At 33.4% G+C, this 14819-nt stretch overlaps 1 protein-coding gene across 1 annotated transcript in view; it reads right to left on the minus strand.

The window, feature by feature from the left end:
* Window positions 1–13794, minus strand: part of LOC110441570 (retinoid isomerohydrolase-like) — a 29074-nt gene extending 15280 nt beyond the window's left edge. Inside the window, exon 1 of the mRNA XM_021484757.1 lies at window positions 12885–13794. Within this exon, the coding sequence (XP_021340432.1) occupies window positions 12885–13124 (240 nt within the window). The 5' untranslated portion in view covers window positions 13125–13794. The remainder of the gene's footprint in view (window positions 1–12884) is intronic.
* Between the last annotated feature and the right edge of the window lie 1025 nt (window positions 13795–14819).

Below are 14819 nucleotides of genomic sequence, written 5' to 3' on the forward strand. Positions count from 1 at the left end.
CAAATATCGTTACCTGTGTCTTACTGCCAATACTGATGCATGCATCTTCAACTACCTATATAGTGAGGTGTATGTTTATATCTTTTCTTATAAATTAATATTTCTGTGTAAACATATCTGGATTTAACAAACCAACACAAACTTTCTCCAGTACCATGGACTAGTCTCTGCTATAAAACGCTATTTAAGAAAATATGATTTTCTGATACAAAGACCGTCACAGCCTATTATACCTCTCTGTTTGATATATTTATTAAGAGTAAATTGATAATTGCATCCATTTGGTGTATTTCAGCTAGCAAATGTCTTCTTTAATAACAAAATTGAAATACAGAACATGTATATTGCATGAACCGAAAACGTGACTGCATCGTCATGGTTAGATTCACCAGATATGTTTTAAAGCTCTTTAAGCATCGACGCATATAGATGTCATTCAGATTTCTTGCCAACTACAGTCATAATAACCACATTAAGAAGAAAATATTTGACAATTATCAGATAAGATCTTATCCTCGTCACTTAAAGTTAAACCTGCTAACAATGCGGCAAGAGTGAATCTCTAAGTGCACGATACATTTGAGACTTGCAAACTACAGTCATAATAACCACATTAAGACCAAAATATTTGACAATTACCATATTAGATCTTATTTTCGTTCTATTGATGCGAGAGTGTACTCTCATGGATGTTAATTTGAGACCATGAAATACTGTTTACTTTCAAAACCTCGATATAGATTTAAGTTTATGGGATATATACGTCTCTAGTTTGAATCATCATCATCATCATCATCATCATCATCATATGTTTATTTCCTCAAAACCGAGATACATTTACATCGAAATCAAATAACAAGGAAGGGTAATATAGTACATTTAGTACTGATATGTTCTATGTACATACATGTTTAACATACTTACTCCATCGTATGTATCAATTGGCATATATCAATGAACATAGATAATACTGTACAATTATATTGATATTTCGTTACGGTTAAATTATTATGTATGTAAATACATTCAAGGATTTAAAGTTGTACTTCTAATCATGCGATGATCCTTATTATACCTCATTGTTCGTATTTATTCTTAATGTATCGCAAGAAAGAATATGCAATACTTATACGAGTATTGTGTCCACGGTATACCGTCAGTTTAGGCATATGTTTATATATTTACTTAATCGTCATTTTCGTTGTTGTGCCCTGTGACGTATAGATGACCACACATATTAACCAAGTGCAATCCAAGATACAGTAGCTCTTTTGTTTCAGTGTCCGTTAGGTTGAAGTCCTTGTAGTATGGTTTAGCGCAACTTTGCGAGCCAAGGGTGTTCAATACGATCGTATTGGACACCCTTGGCTCGCGAAGTTGGGTTTAGCGAAGAACATTCGAATTCTGTTTTTGTTTTACACAAATAGGTATACTTATATGACAAAATATTTGAATGTGTATGATAAATTTGAACAAAAGTTACATACAATACGCGTCAGGTGATTTGGTACTCAGAGTATATAATATATACATCTCTGGCGCACCGCACCACATTCTTTACAATATGAAGATATACGATTGGAATTAACAAAACAATGCACCGGTACAATAATTAATACTCAAAATGAGCAGCAACCCGTACTTTTTTCCATTCCCAGTCGTAAAACTTGAAACGTTTTTATTCTGTATGCAATCCAAGAAATTAAGCACACACCACTTCTAAGAATACGAACCTGTCCGTTCAAGTCTCACAAAGATTAGTAATTTATCAATGAGCCACCTGATCAGATATATAGCATGGCCCAGCATTAATTGGCTCGTTTCTGACTTTCATCTGTCTAGTGATGCAGTTGTCCTGATTGTGGTTTGCATATATAATAATATGACTCTGTGACAGCACTTACGCATTTCATTAATTCATATTTTTCTTGAAGTTGATCCTTATACCACAGACGTAATATATATAGATATACGTCTCTACGTTAATTTGACTCAATTTTCCCTCTTATCTCACCTGATGACATTGTTGTAAAATTGAAAATTGGAAGACACATAATCTACACCAATCTACATACTAACTTCAGGACCCCCCTTATTTAACATCCCTTTGATGTCATACCTGTAAACAGGTATATAGGTGTATCTTGGGCCTCCTGCTGTCAGCACTTGGCACAGGTGTTTATTGTTATTTACCTGTAATCAAATTTCATACCCAAGTATGTTATGGGAGTGGGTCGAGATGATATTCATAATTTAACCAAGATGTTAAATTAAAACTTGTGTATGCTACATGTATAGGGAGAAACAAAAAAATGTTTTAATCTCATAATTCAGAGGCGTATAATATACTGTCCCTGCATAATTCAATGATATTTTTGAGATGAATAAAATCCTGGAATTAGATTATAGAAGTCCGTGATCTAGTTTAGCATCGCATACACAGGTACTGTATTGTATACAATCAAATGTTTGAAATGTCGACCTAACATAAGGAAGACACAATGTCGTGGATTTGTCATTAAACGGTGATACTGAAAATATTGACATTTAAAAACAGCAGACACCAACGTTGAAGTTGTTTTGTAAACATTTGCACTGATATATTTCCGTATCTTTAGACCGTAGAGGTACCACAGTATATAACTTTTTCAATATAAATATTCCGGCACAGAAACTGATCACGATGTAATGCTGTTCAATGACGACATGATTGAATAAGTTCTCACTGTAGAGCAGAAACATATAAAGTATATACGTCTCTGTGTAGAGTAAAGAAAATGATTGCAAATTGACTTTCCAGCTAAAATTAAGAAATGTCTTTTATCGATAACATTGAGACTATTTTTGTTTAATTTCCCTCAAACTCGTTCATTCGAAAAAAAATCTCATCAGTGCTCAGGATCAGGATATGCAATGCTACCAGTCTATGTTACGGTGCCATTGTCTTCATATATTAACATTTTTCCCTGTTCTCTCTAAAAAGTGGGAGAACTGAGAACACCCCATCTTGGTATGGGGATGACCGATTTTTATGCGGTTTCCGACATTTTTGTGTTTGGATAATATAGAATAACAGTATATTAATTTCTATTTTCGTTCAGGGTACACTTCAATAAGAGCCAGTACAGATTGATTTCGATGGTTTTACGTCCGCTATTACGTACGGCCTTTCAGTAGACGACCTACCAGTACCTGAAATGGGGAAGCCCAGTTGGCTAAACATGAATTACCGGTGAGGGGTAGGGCACCCCCGCTGAGCTAAGGCCACCCCTGATAGCGATCATGGTCATCGTAACTAACACACCGGTCTGTTCTGGTTTAACTATCCAGGTAAATTAGCAAAAAGGATTTTGATATTAGATGACTTCACACTTTAGGATTGACATTGTGATTTTGCTGAATTTATCATAAAATAGGTACAACTCGAAACATAAATTTATGATTTTTAAGTAGAATAAAATGTGCTTAAAGAAATTAAAAAATATGAAAATTTAAATAGATACAGTGTAAAGTTTGATTTGTTCTTTTGAAATTCGGAATGAACACAAAACTCATTCAACCTCTTGACACACGAATCAGTTGCTAATCGTATATCTGAAAGAAGTTACATATGGTCACCATACAAAAGGACGGTGTTATATACGGGACATGTTTGTGCCGATTATAAAATATAAATGATATATTTTATTTCTTATCAAAATACCTCTTTGTTGCAGGTTTAAGATAGGAAATTCTGTAAAATAAAACTATTATGCATGTTAGAAAAATATTTTAAAGAAACGTTGCCGTCATTCGTCAGATAGTGACCGCCCAAATCCTCCCCCACACACTTTTGAATTTTTACAGTACTAGTGATCTAAATTTCATTTGAATTAATTGATATAAAATACATAAAGCACATTCAGATATAATTATAGCGAAACTTTAAATTAGTAAACACTAATCTAACCCCCTATACGTTTCCGACGCATAATGAAAAGGGCATTATAAGTGTTACTCATCTTCGTTATTATATACCCAAAGTTACGCACGCCGTGCACGTATATAAACGACCAGTTAGAAAAGGATTTACATGTATAAATGAAGCTTTATGTTATGCTATACGCAGATGACACTATATTACTATCAGACACGGCAGAGGATTTGCAAAAGCAATTAGAAGTATTTTTCGAATATTCCAACCTATGTCATCTTAAAGTCAATATCAGCAAAACTAAGATCATGGTATTTGGTAGAAAAATAATTCCTGATGGCCTTAATTTTATACACAACGGTACTGTTATAGGAATAGCTAAGGATTTTAAATATCTTGGGGTGTATTTTACTAAAACTGGTTTGACACAGTTCAATATTAAACAACTGTATGGTAAAAGTTTAAAAGCAATGTATGGTGCTATTTCCAAATGTAGGTATCACAAATTGTCAATAGATTGTCAACTTGATATATTTGACAAAGACATCAAACCTATCGTATTATATGGATGTGAAGTTTGGGGTTTCTGTAGCTATAAACTTATCGAACGTTTACATTTAAAATTTTGCAAACACATACTTAATGTTAAAACGTCTAAACCGAACTTTATGATATATGGAGAACTTGGAAGGTTTCCGCTAGAAATTAATGTCAAAGTGAGAATGGTCGGATTTTGGGTTAAATTGACAAAAAACAACCAGAATAAATTAAGTAATAAACTGTTAGCAATTTTATCAAATTATGAATCATCATGGCTAAAATATGTGAAATGTATTTTTGAAGAATGCAGTCTGATACATATATTTAATAGTCAAGAATTTCCAAGTATACATTGCCTAAAGTGTACCGCATTGTATGCACTAAAAGGAAAATTTATATCAAACTGGAGAAATGAAATTTATACTTCTCCGAAAGGAACCAATTATATAATATATAAGTACGAACTTTGTTTAGAAAAGTACTTACTAGAACTCCCTCCGAAACTAGCCAAAGCTCATTGTAAGTTTAGAACATGTAATACTAAATTACCAATTGAAAGTGGTAGGTGGTTCAATATACCACGTGAAAATAGATTATGTACTTTATGTTATTTAAGAGAAATTGGCGACGAACTTCATTATCTGTTAACATGTACACATCAACCTATTCTCAATAGTAGACGAAAACATATGTCCAGATATTATTATGAAAGACCAAACACATTTAAATATCATACATGATTCATTATGTAACACAACATGAATTGACATCACTGGCTAGATTTATTACCGATATTAATGACATAATTAATTTACAATATTAATGTCCATCCTGTCCACCATATATTATTGTCACCCATTTGTATATATGTATTTTCTACACTGTATTGTTTATAAGAATACAACAATTGTCAGTTATTTAGCTGTCAATTAGTTAATGTAAAGTTAATGGTGGTCTTCTTTATACCTTCCCTGTTTAATAATTCATTTCAATTAAAACGATACGTAAAATTCAATCAGAGACGTATAAAAAGTACTATAAGCCATTTAATTAGTTACAATAATGTTTATTTGGACCTATCCTGATATGTCGTAGTAATCATTCTCCCCAAGTGTTGGTTAAAATACATTTAATTTATACTTCCTAAATTCTCAGATTTCTTTGTAGAACTTTAATCTAGATATGTCGACAAAGGACGTATCTGCGTCCACAGGGACCCGAGAGTCTAAATCATTTCTTGGGTGCGGTTGGAAGGAGGAGCGGTACTTATTTCGAGCAATAGTGTTAACCACTAAAACATCTAATTTGTAGTTCCTAAATTCTCAGATTAAGTTAATCTACATGACGCCTTATCACAACAACAACAACAGCATATGATATTACTACACAGCAGGATAAGTCCAAACAAACCAACTGTAGCAAATGGGTACAGCAATGAATATTCAACTATTTTATTATCGTAAGCAATACAGCTTATTGACATTACATTACATGTATTATGCACAATACAATATCATACAAAGTCAAGTTCAACTCATACACTAATAGTTATATTTACTTATTTCATAGACAAAAGGTGTGACCTCATTTCAAAAGTTTTATACAAAATGTTTCCACAATTATACAGTTCTATAACATTTTCTTTACTAAGTAATTTCAAAAGTTTATATTTTTACTTAATATTACACATGGATGGCTTGCATCGGTAATAAGATTTAAATAGTTTTTGTCGGAGGAAATCATATTCTTTACAAATAAAAACAAAATGATATTCATCTTCTACTTCAGTAGTACATATTGGGCATATACGGTTAGAAACAGCCTGCTTATTGTATCTTCCTGTTTCAATTGTTAAACAGTTCGCAGACAAACGAAAACTACAAATTACTTTCTTGAATTTCAATAAAATTGGCTTTGATAAATAACTCTGTAGGCATATATGGTCTACAAGGTATTGGTACAAGTTACACTTTGACGAAGTTGAAAAAAACGAGAAAAGAATATATTTAATTTAATTCTTTATTTATTTTACGAGGATTACAAACAGCCCAAAGGCTACTAGATGCTCTCCTCAACATATATCAAACATACAATATGTACAATTACACAAAAGACGTACAAATGTCGCACACACTTGCACTCACACATACACACATTACAGAGTGAGAGAGCGAGAGAGAGAGAGAGAGAGAGAGAGAGAGAGAGTCAGAATCTGTTTGAATTTACGATATATTCAACAACATGGTCAAAAAATATTTTGTCTCAATTTCGTTTAGAGTTTCTAATCCACCAAGAACATTTGGCATGAGCTCTACAGTAAGGTTGGAATTGATATTTGGAGCGAATATATGACAAACAGCACGGAGCATTTTGGAACGGATTCGGTTATATTTTGGACAAAGTAAAAAGAAATGAATTTCATCTTCGGAGGAGTTCGCGCAGAAGTCACAGAATTTGTTATTAGTTAAATTGTAAGAGTATCTATGTTTGTTTAAAGCACTTAGTCCCATTCTTATTCTAGAGTGATTGATTTTTCCTTTCCCATGTCCATATGCATATAAAGAGTTTGTTTGTGGAGTGGATAGAATTGACAGTGCTAGAGAGAAAGTCGTTAGTGAAGAGCTATTTCTCAATGCTTCAGGTAGGTTGTTCCAGTCTCGTATTGATTTTGAAAAGAAGGATTGGTGATAGAAAGATTTTCTTGACAGGATAGGAAGAATAGTATTAGAATTTCTAAAGTTGTAGTTTTGTGTTCGATGACTCTGAATTGGACAAATAGTTTTCAAGTATGGCGGACATAGATCATGCTTAATTTTAAATAACATTTTAAGTCTGCAATTTTGTCGTCTCTCACTTAGTTTTTCCCATCCCAATTCACCCAGCAGTTTAGTATATTTGGTAACCTTATAACCGCCTGTGCATATTAATGCCGCCCTACGCTGACCACTTTCAATAAGATCAGACTCTTGCTGACTGCAGTTATCAAATAAAATATTGCCATATTCCATAATCGATCTTACCATAGTTTTATATAGTGTTTCAAGACAAGAACGTGGGATAATATAAGCTAATGCTTGTAAGATATTTAGTATTATGTTTGCTTTGGCTACAATTTCTGAAATAAGAGAATGCCAGCTGAGGTTACCCGATAGAATTATGCCCAGATGTTTGTGGTTAATTACATGTTTAATCGGAATGTTGTTAAGCAGGAGGTTGGGTTTATTAACAAATCTTTTTTTAGAGAAAATAACAAATTCAGTTTTTAGTGCGTTAAATGTGACAAGCCATCGCTTTGCCCACTGAGACAGAGTAGTTAAGTCGTCGTTTAGTTTATTTACTGATTCATTGCTATTCATGGTTGATGAGAGAGATGTGTCGTCAGCGAATAAGTTAATGTCAGATGAGATGCCTACATTTATATCGTTTACATATACTAAAAATAAGAGCGGTCCAAGGATCGAGCCCTGGGGGACACCAGAGTTAATATATTTATGACCAGAAGATTGACCGTTTAAGACTACATACTGTTTTCTATTATAAAGATAACTTTTAAGCCAACAAAGCAAACTACCTCTAATACCTATGTTTTCTAATTTGTGAAGTAGACCTTCGTGCCACACCTTGTCAAAAGCTTTTGAGACATCTAAAAATACTGTACAAACATCCCCACCATTATCTATACATTTATAAATGCTGTGGATTATTTTTAACAGCTGATTAATGGTAGAATCATTTCTTTTAAATCCAGAGTTTTCTTTGATAAGAATGTTATTTGCCAAAAAGAATTCATAAATACGTTTGTATACTATTTTTTCAAGACATTTAGATATATTTGAAAGAAGTGATATTGGCCGATAATTTTTAACATCATTTTTGCTGTCTTTTTTATGAATAGGACAAACTTGAGCTGTTTTCCACAAAGTGGGAAAAATACCTGACCTGAGAGAAGTATTAAAGATATGTGCCCAAGTATGACATAATGATTGACAGCAATTTTTAAGAATAAAATTTCCTATGCCATCTGGCCCTGTTGCCTTTTTGGTGTTTAGCGACTTAAAAATATTACATACCTCTTCTGGAGTGGTTTGTACGGTACTAATTACAGGTAAGTTATTATTTACATTAGTTTGGGGTAGTACTGGTTTCTCAATGTTATCCGGGATAGTACATTGATCAGAGAAATATGTGTTAAATCGATCTGCCTTATCAGTATCATCGTGTATATAGTGATTGTTTTCCATTAAAGGAGGGATAGTGTGATCGCCATTTTTGCCTAGAAGTGATTTAGTAATTGACCAGAAAAGTTTAGGATTGGTATTTTTGTTAGATAGTTTAGTAATAGTGGATTCTTGCCAGCGTTTAAGTGCTTCGCGTTTTACCCGATTTGCTTCCCTACGTGCTACCTGGAACCTGAATTTATCGAAATCTTTACCTGTTCTTTGAAATAATTTGTAGTATCTATCTCTAGTCCTAAAGGCTCGACGTACTTCGTTTGTTAACCACGGTTTGTCGCGAGGACGAATATTGACTACTTTGTTTATGATAAAAGTTTTACACGTATCTAAGATAAACTTGTTTACATTATCAATGATATCATCTAAAAGATTAAAAACACCAAAGAATATATCAATATGGGCGGTGTTGAATGCATTGTTCAAACCATCGATATCAGCAGTTTTGTAGTCCCATATGGTTCTCTGATATGACTGAGGCTTTGGAACATAATATTTCAGTTTACATGAAATAGAACTATGATCAAGGTTACAGAGTGGTGATTTTATATCAACATTTGCCACAAAGTGGACTTTATCAACAAAAATGAGATCAAGTATATGTGATGAATTCTCGGTAAAATGGGTAGCTTTATTAATTAATTGTGACAAATTATTTTGGATCGCAATATTAAAAAGACGACATCTAAGTTCACTAGTCACGTGCTGGTCATCCTAGGCAGTACATCTATCGTTAAAATCACCAGTGATTATAATATTAAGCGGATTTCGGACTGCATTTTTTGGACAGTGTCTGAAAAGTAAGTTAGGAAGTCATTTTTAGTGCGGGCATCCTGGTTAGGAGGACGATAGATTATACTAAATAAGATATATCCTGTCTGATGAGTTATTTCTAGTACAAGACTTTCAATATTTGGGGATTCTAAGTCTAGCCGACGTTTACATTTAATAGCATTACGGATATATATAGCTACACCTCCACCATGTCTATTTCTGTCGTTTCTGTAAAGTTTAAAGTTTTCTAATTGAAGAATAGAATCTTCAATTTCTGGACATAACCATGTCTCAGATATAGCTATAATGTCATACATAAAGTCATTGCAAAGAACGCTCTCAATTTCATCTAACTTATAATAACGAGTGTTACTTTCATCTGTAGTGGCCAAAATACTTCGTACATTTATGTGAAAGAAAGATAGATAGTTAAGTTTATTTGGACCGGGGTTAGGCTGGACGTCCCCACAAGTGAGGAGAAGAAGGAATAGTAGATAGCATATGCAGAGTAAAACACTAACAGAAGTAGGGTGAGTACAGTTATGTAAAGATTTAAAACGTGGTTTGCGCCGTATGTTTTTACTTACGCTTGTCATAAAAGAGTAAAAGCTCCAAATGCCAATCGTGTACCGGTACTGCTCGAGACAGATCATTATAAAGAGTAGAGGAAAATGGTTAGGACAAAAAGGGAATAGGGGGAACGTTCAAGATCGAATGATAGATAGGAAGATATAGGGAAAAGATAAGGAGGCGTATATGAGGCAAGAAAGTACATAAGAAACATGCTAACCACTAACAATGCCGTTTGAAATACTATTTGGTACTACAGGAAACAGTGGAAAAGGTAGATTTAGATACAGTGATGGGGAATTGTTAAAATCCCAAAAATTCATTACTTTACAATGGACATTTATCTATGAGACTGAAGATAAAGACACATGTATCCATACGACAGCACATGAACAAATAGTGCATAAATATATTTACATGGTTATTAACAATTTCTACTTAGTATATATGTTGCCAAACATATCGTAGTTACATATCGTAGTTACATTATAAGCTATTTACGATACAAATAACAATATATACAAACAAGCATTTTAAGTTACCTTCGAATGTACCTTATCTAAGAAAGAAAAAAAAACATCCTTTACTTATCGTTACTAATTAGTACTTTTGACATTGCAAAACAGACGGTGAGCCTTAACAGTTATCAAAAAGATGTTACCGCGATGGGATTCATATTATCCGACATGATACTGGGTCAGATATTTAGTATACATGCATGATATGAAACAAAATGTAAGGTATCATACGGTACTGTGAATTTATCACTACAAGGTTAAGATAGTAGACACCGTGGTGTAGTGACCATAAAAATGACAATAATATTCAGATACGTATACATAGGACTAGGATTTATCCTATATGACCGATTTAAAATTATGTAAATTACAAAAATAATGAGTCAGCGAAGGAACCCCTTCATACATAATTCAAGATGCGTAATTCTAATTCTTATAATTGCAATTTACCCTGATCCTGAAACAACAAGTATTGATAGCTCATATAACTAATTGAGAGAAAATTTACATGGAACATATGAAACACTGTAGTGTGTCATACGGTACTGATTTTTTTTTTACCATTGCATGATAGTAGACACTGTGGTATAGTGAGAATAAGATGACAATAATATTCAGTGACATAGGACTAAGATTTTTCCTATAGGATCTATTTAAGATTTTTATAAATTACAAAAATAATGAGACAGTGAAGGAATGAGCTCATATTAATAGCTCATATAACTATTTGACGAATAATAACAATGTTTTTCAGTGTACTTGATAGTCCTGTCTTACAGGATTTTTTTCCCAAGGATCGTGTCGGTTACAGTATAAATAATAGATAACGATGATATTTGATATACAATATATAGAAAGTGGAACGCTGACGCTTGGCACTCATCAATAGATTGTAAACTTATGAATAGAAAGATTAAATGTTGAGTGATTCGTAGCTGAAGTACTCATTGTGTAAGTTTGATTACCATTCTTAAAAAAGTATACCATATAGGTTATAAACATGTTGTTGATAGTCTATTGATATTATGAAATACAGTATATTCATTTTATATTTGTTAACCATAATTTCTTTTAAGAAGAATATGATTTAGCGTAACACGGTGCATAGAATGTATACATGTATGTTGTGTTGTAAGATGTATAGATAAGATACATATAACTAACGCTCCGGCTTCAATATCATTCATATAAATACTGATTATAATCATCAAATAATACCACTAAAGAGAATATCGTAAGAATTATACATGTTTGAGATATAAGTAGAGAAGGACGATTTTAAGAAAAACGAACAATAATTACACGGAATTCGCTTGCAGCATTTCAGTTGGATTCGTAAGATAATACAGGAATAATACTCTATGCAAACACATCACATTCACTTGTTTTATGAATATGATGATATTCATATCCAATATTTTCCAAACACAAGTTTCATATTTCATCTCCTTTTGAACATTTGCTATCGCCTAGTTTAAATAAAAACAAACAATTATACGTATACATTGTTTAGTTTCGGTTGTTAGTTTTTTTTCGACAAATTGATTAACATATATTTTAAGCAACAAATTCAGAATTTGACACTAAAAAAATAAACTACCCAATAGGCGTATCCATATGTATTGTTAATGTGGAAGAACCATTGTTCAAGACTATTCCCGTAACTTCATCTTGAAATAATGTTTGAGGAAAATATAGAAAAAAAACGAAAAAGATAAGTGAGAAACCACCAACATCAAATATACTTTTAATCTAATGAATTCATATAAGGGAATGTGTTTCGGCGTCGTGTAGATTAACAGAGTATATGTTAAATGTAATGTACTGTTGAGTTCCAAACGGATGCCATTAGAAGTTTAATTCCATTTCAAAACGAATTATCAATACTCACAAAAAATCGTCGGAAAAATCATCATTCCAAATTATTTTTTTGGTGCTGACAGGGAAAATGTTGCCTATAAGTGCATCTGCATCTCTCGCTGTGCAAACAACACTCAGTGCTGTATAGGTAAATACAGGTCAGAGTTAGGGTCAGAGACCGACACGCTTCCGCGAGCAAGTACATCTGAAGCTAAGTCCGTTATTGGTATACTATGAACGGCGTTTTAGGAGCGTGTTTAATGAAACGGTTTGTGTGCGTTTCCGTTGCGTTTCCGTTCCGTTTGCGTTCCGTTTGCATTGCGTTTGCGTTTAAACGGACAAGAAAAACGGTCCAGGGTCTGTACCATGTGAGTTAACTCAAACTTGTAGCTCTTTAACTAAGGTCCAAAACTTTTGTATATATTTGGTAAATATTATTAGATAAAATAGGAGCATTGATAAATGAATGGTTCTTACCAATGTTCCAGTAATCCATCGAGGAATCGGTTTGTCAAAGTGAATGGGCACGTTCTCCAATTCCTCCGTGTTTGTACGGAACAGGTTGTCGAACCCTTTGTCGTGCACAGGGTTCTTTTCATTTGAGCTTCGTCGCAGACACAAATCTACTTCCGTCCAACAAGTCGCGATGAACATAAGAATACGGAACAGTGATGTAAACATTTTAGTTATAATGTTGGTGTTAACAAGTGAACACATGAAAACCGGTCACATTCTTAAATTTCCTGGACAGATTTGTTGAAAATCGATGACGATATTATCAAATTGACACATCCTTCAGAAGGTTATACCATTTTACAAAGTATCAAATGTAATATTTCCGCAATCGTTTTCCATACAACAGAAGCACTCGATTCTTATAGCATTTCCTTTAACTACAAATGGTTCGTGGTTAACGCATGTACACATTGTAGTTTCCATACACATGGCTACCAAACTACTGATTTTTCATTGTCACATAAGCAAAGCTCGTAGTTCACAAACAGAATCTTCTTAATTTTCTAGTCATAAAATATTTTAGTGTATAAAATAGCGAAATTATCCGTTCAATTGTGAAATGTCCTATGTGATATATGCGGCCGCATTGCACATCAGGACATACCTGTACCAAGACGGCCTCGTTGATTCGCTAGGACAGTAAAAGGAACACGAAATCAACACCGTTCCGCGACATGCTTCTCATGTACTTCATACATCGTGTTTAATAGCGTTAAAACTATGGACCTAGTGAATCGTTACCAAGTACGTAACGTTCTCACACACAGCTGTTAGAAATCTGTCTAAATTAAAATGCTAAAACAATTGTCATTCCCGTGTGAACGTTCCGTAAGTTTTCCGTAGGCCGCGTACTGTCAACTTTATCTGTCCTTTAAATTCTGATACATGGTGCTGACGTTGCTTTCACTTCCCAACCTTTCACAGGAAAAAAAGAAAAGAAAATCTATATTGATATCAGAAGGTGATGTTACGTAATGTTAAAAGCCTCTTTTTAGAATGTTCTCTTCTATCACGCAGGTCTCGCGGCAGTTAACTAAAAACAAGCACTAGTTGTAATGATTGAACTCGATACCTAGTAGATTCACATTGATTTAACATCAACCTGAAAGATTCTACATGAGTTTAAATTTACAGAGGCGATTGGTGCTAGACACTTACATGGTTTAATTACTGATTTAAAAGTCCTTAAGAAGCAGGACGCGCAAGGTTGCCCCCTCTCTAACGGTGTTATTAGGCTAGGCGCTGGTGTGTTTTCGTTTGTCTATTTGTTTTTGTTCTTCCCGAACATAAACATAAAACCCCTTGTGTACAAATTTCCAGAGTCATAGATAATGTTTGCTTATAAATTACACTAATATGTGTATACACATGCATGTCATGGAATGTGTGTGTGTGTGTGTGTGTGTGTTGATATGTACATTATATATTTGTATTAGTATGTGTATGAAAGTACTAGGATGTGTGTGTATGTACATACAGATGTATGTATATACATTCGTGTGCATATGGGTTTATGGTTTTTTCTGTTGCTATTGCGTATATATACTTATAATCTATTTCTTGTACGAAAAAAGTTTTCATACCACAAATGAATATGCTGTTTTCATGCCTTGTACAGACATGTCTACAATATCTTTTAAACTCGGACCTTTCATGAATTCATAAATACGTACGCGTGCAAATTCTCTGACGGCTCCTTCGTGATTGTTATGTTTATGTTCGGGCTAACATCAAGTCTTATCCGATTTACATTCGTGTCCATTAAAGGGACATCACGGTGAAGTAACTATTTTTTTTGTCTTTTTTTCAAATACTACATAAACATATCAAGTGAGACTCCTTATGGAAAATAACGATCGGATTTGGCTGAAATAGATTCATAAAAATGATTAAATC

The sequence above is a fragment of the Mizuhopecten yessoensis genome, unplaced genomic scaffold (assembly GCF_002113885.1).
Source record: "Mizuhopecten yessoensis strain PY_sf001 unplaced genomic scaffold, ASM211388v2 scaffold716035, whole genome shotgun sequence".
Lineage (NCBI taxonomy): Eukaryota > Metazoa > Mollusca > Bivalvia > Pectinida > Pectinidae > Mizuhopecten > Mizuhopecten yessoensis.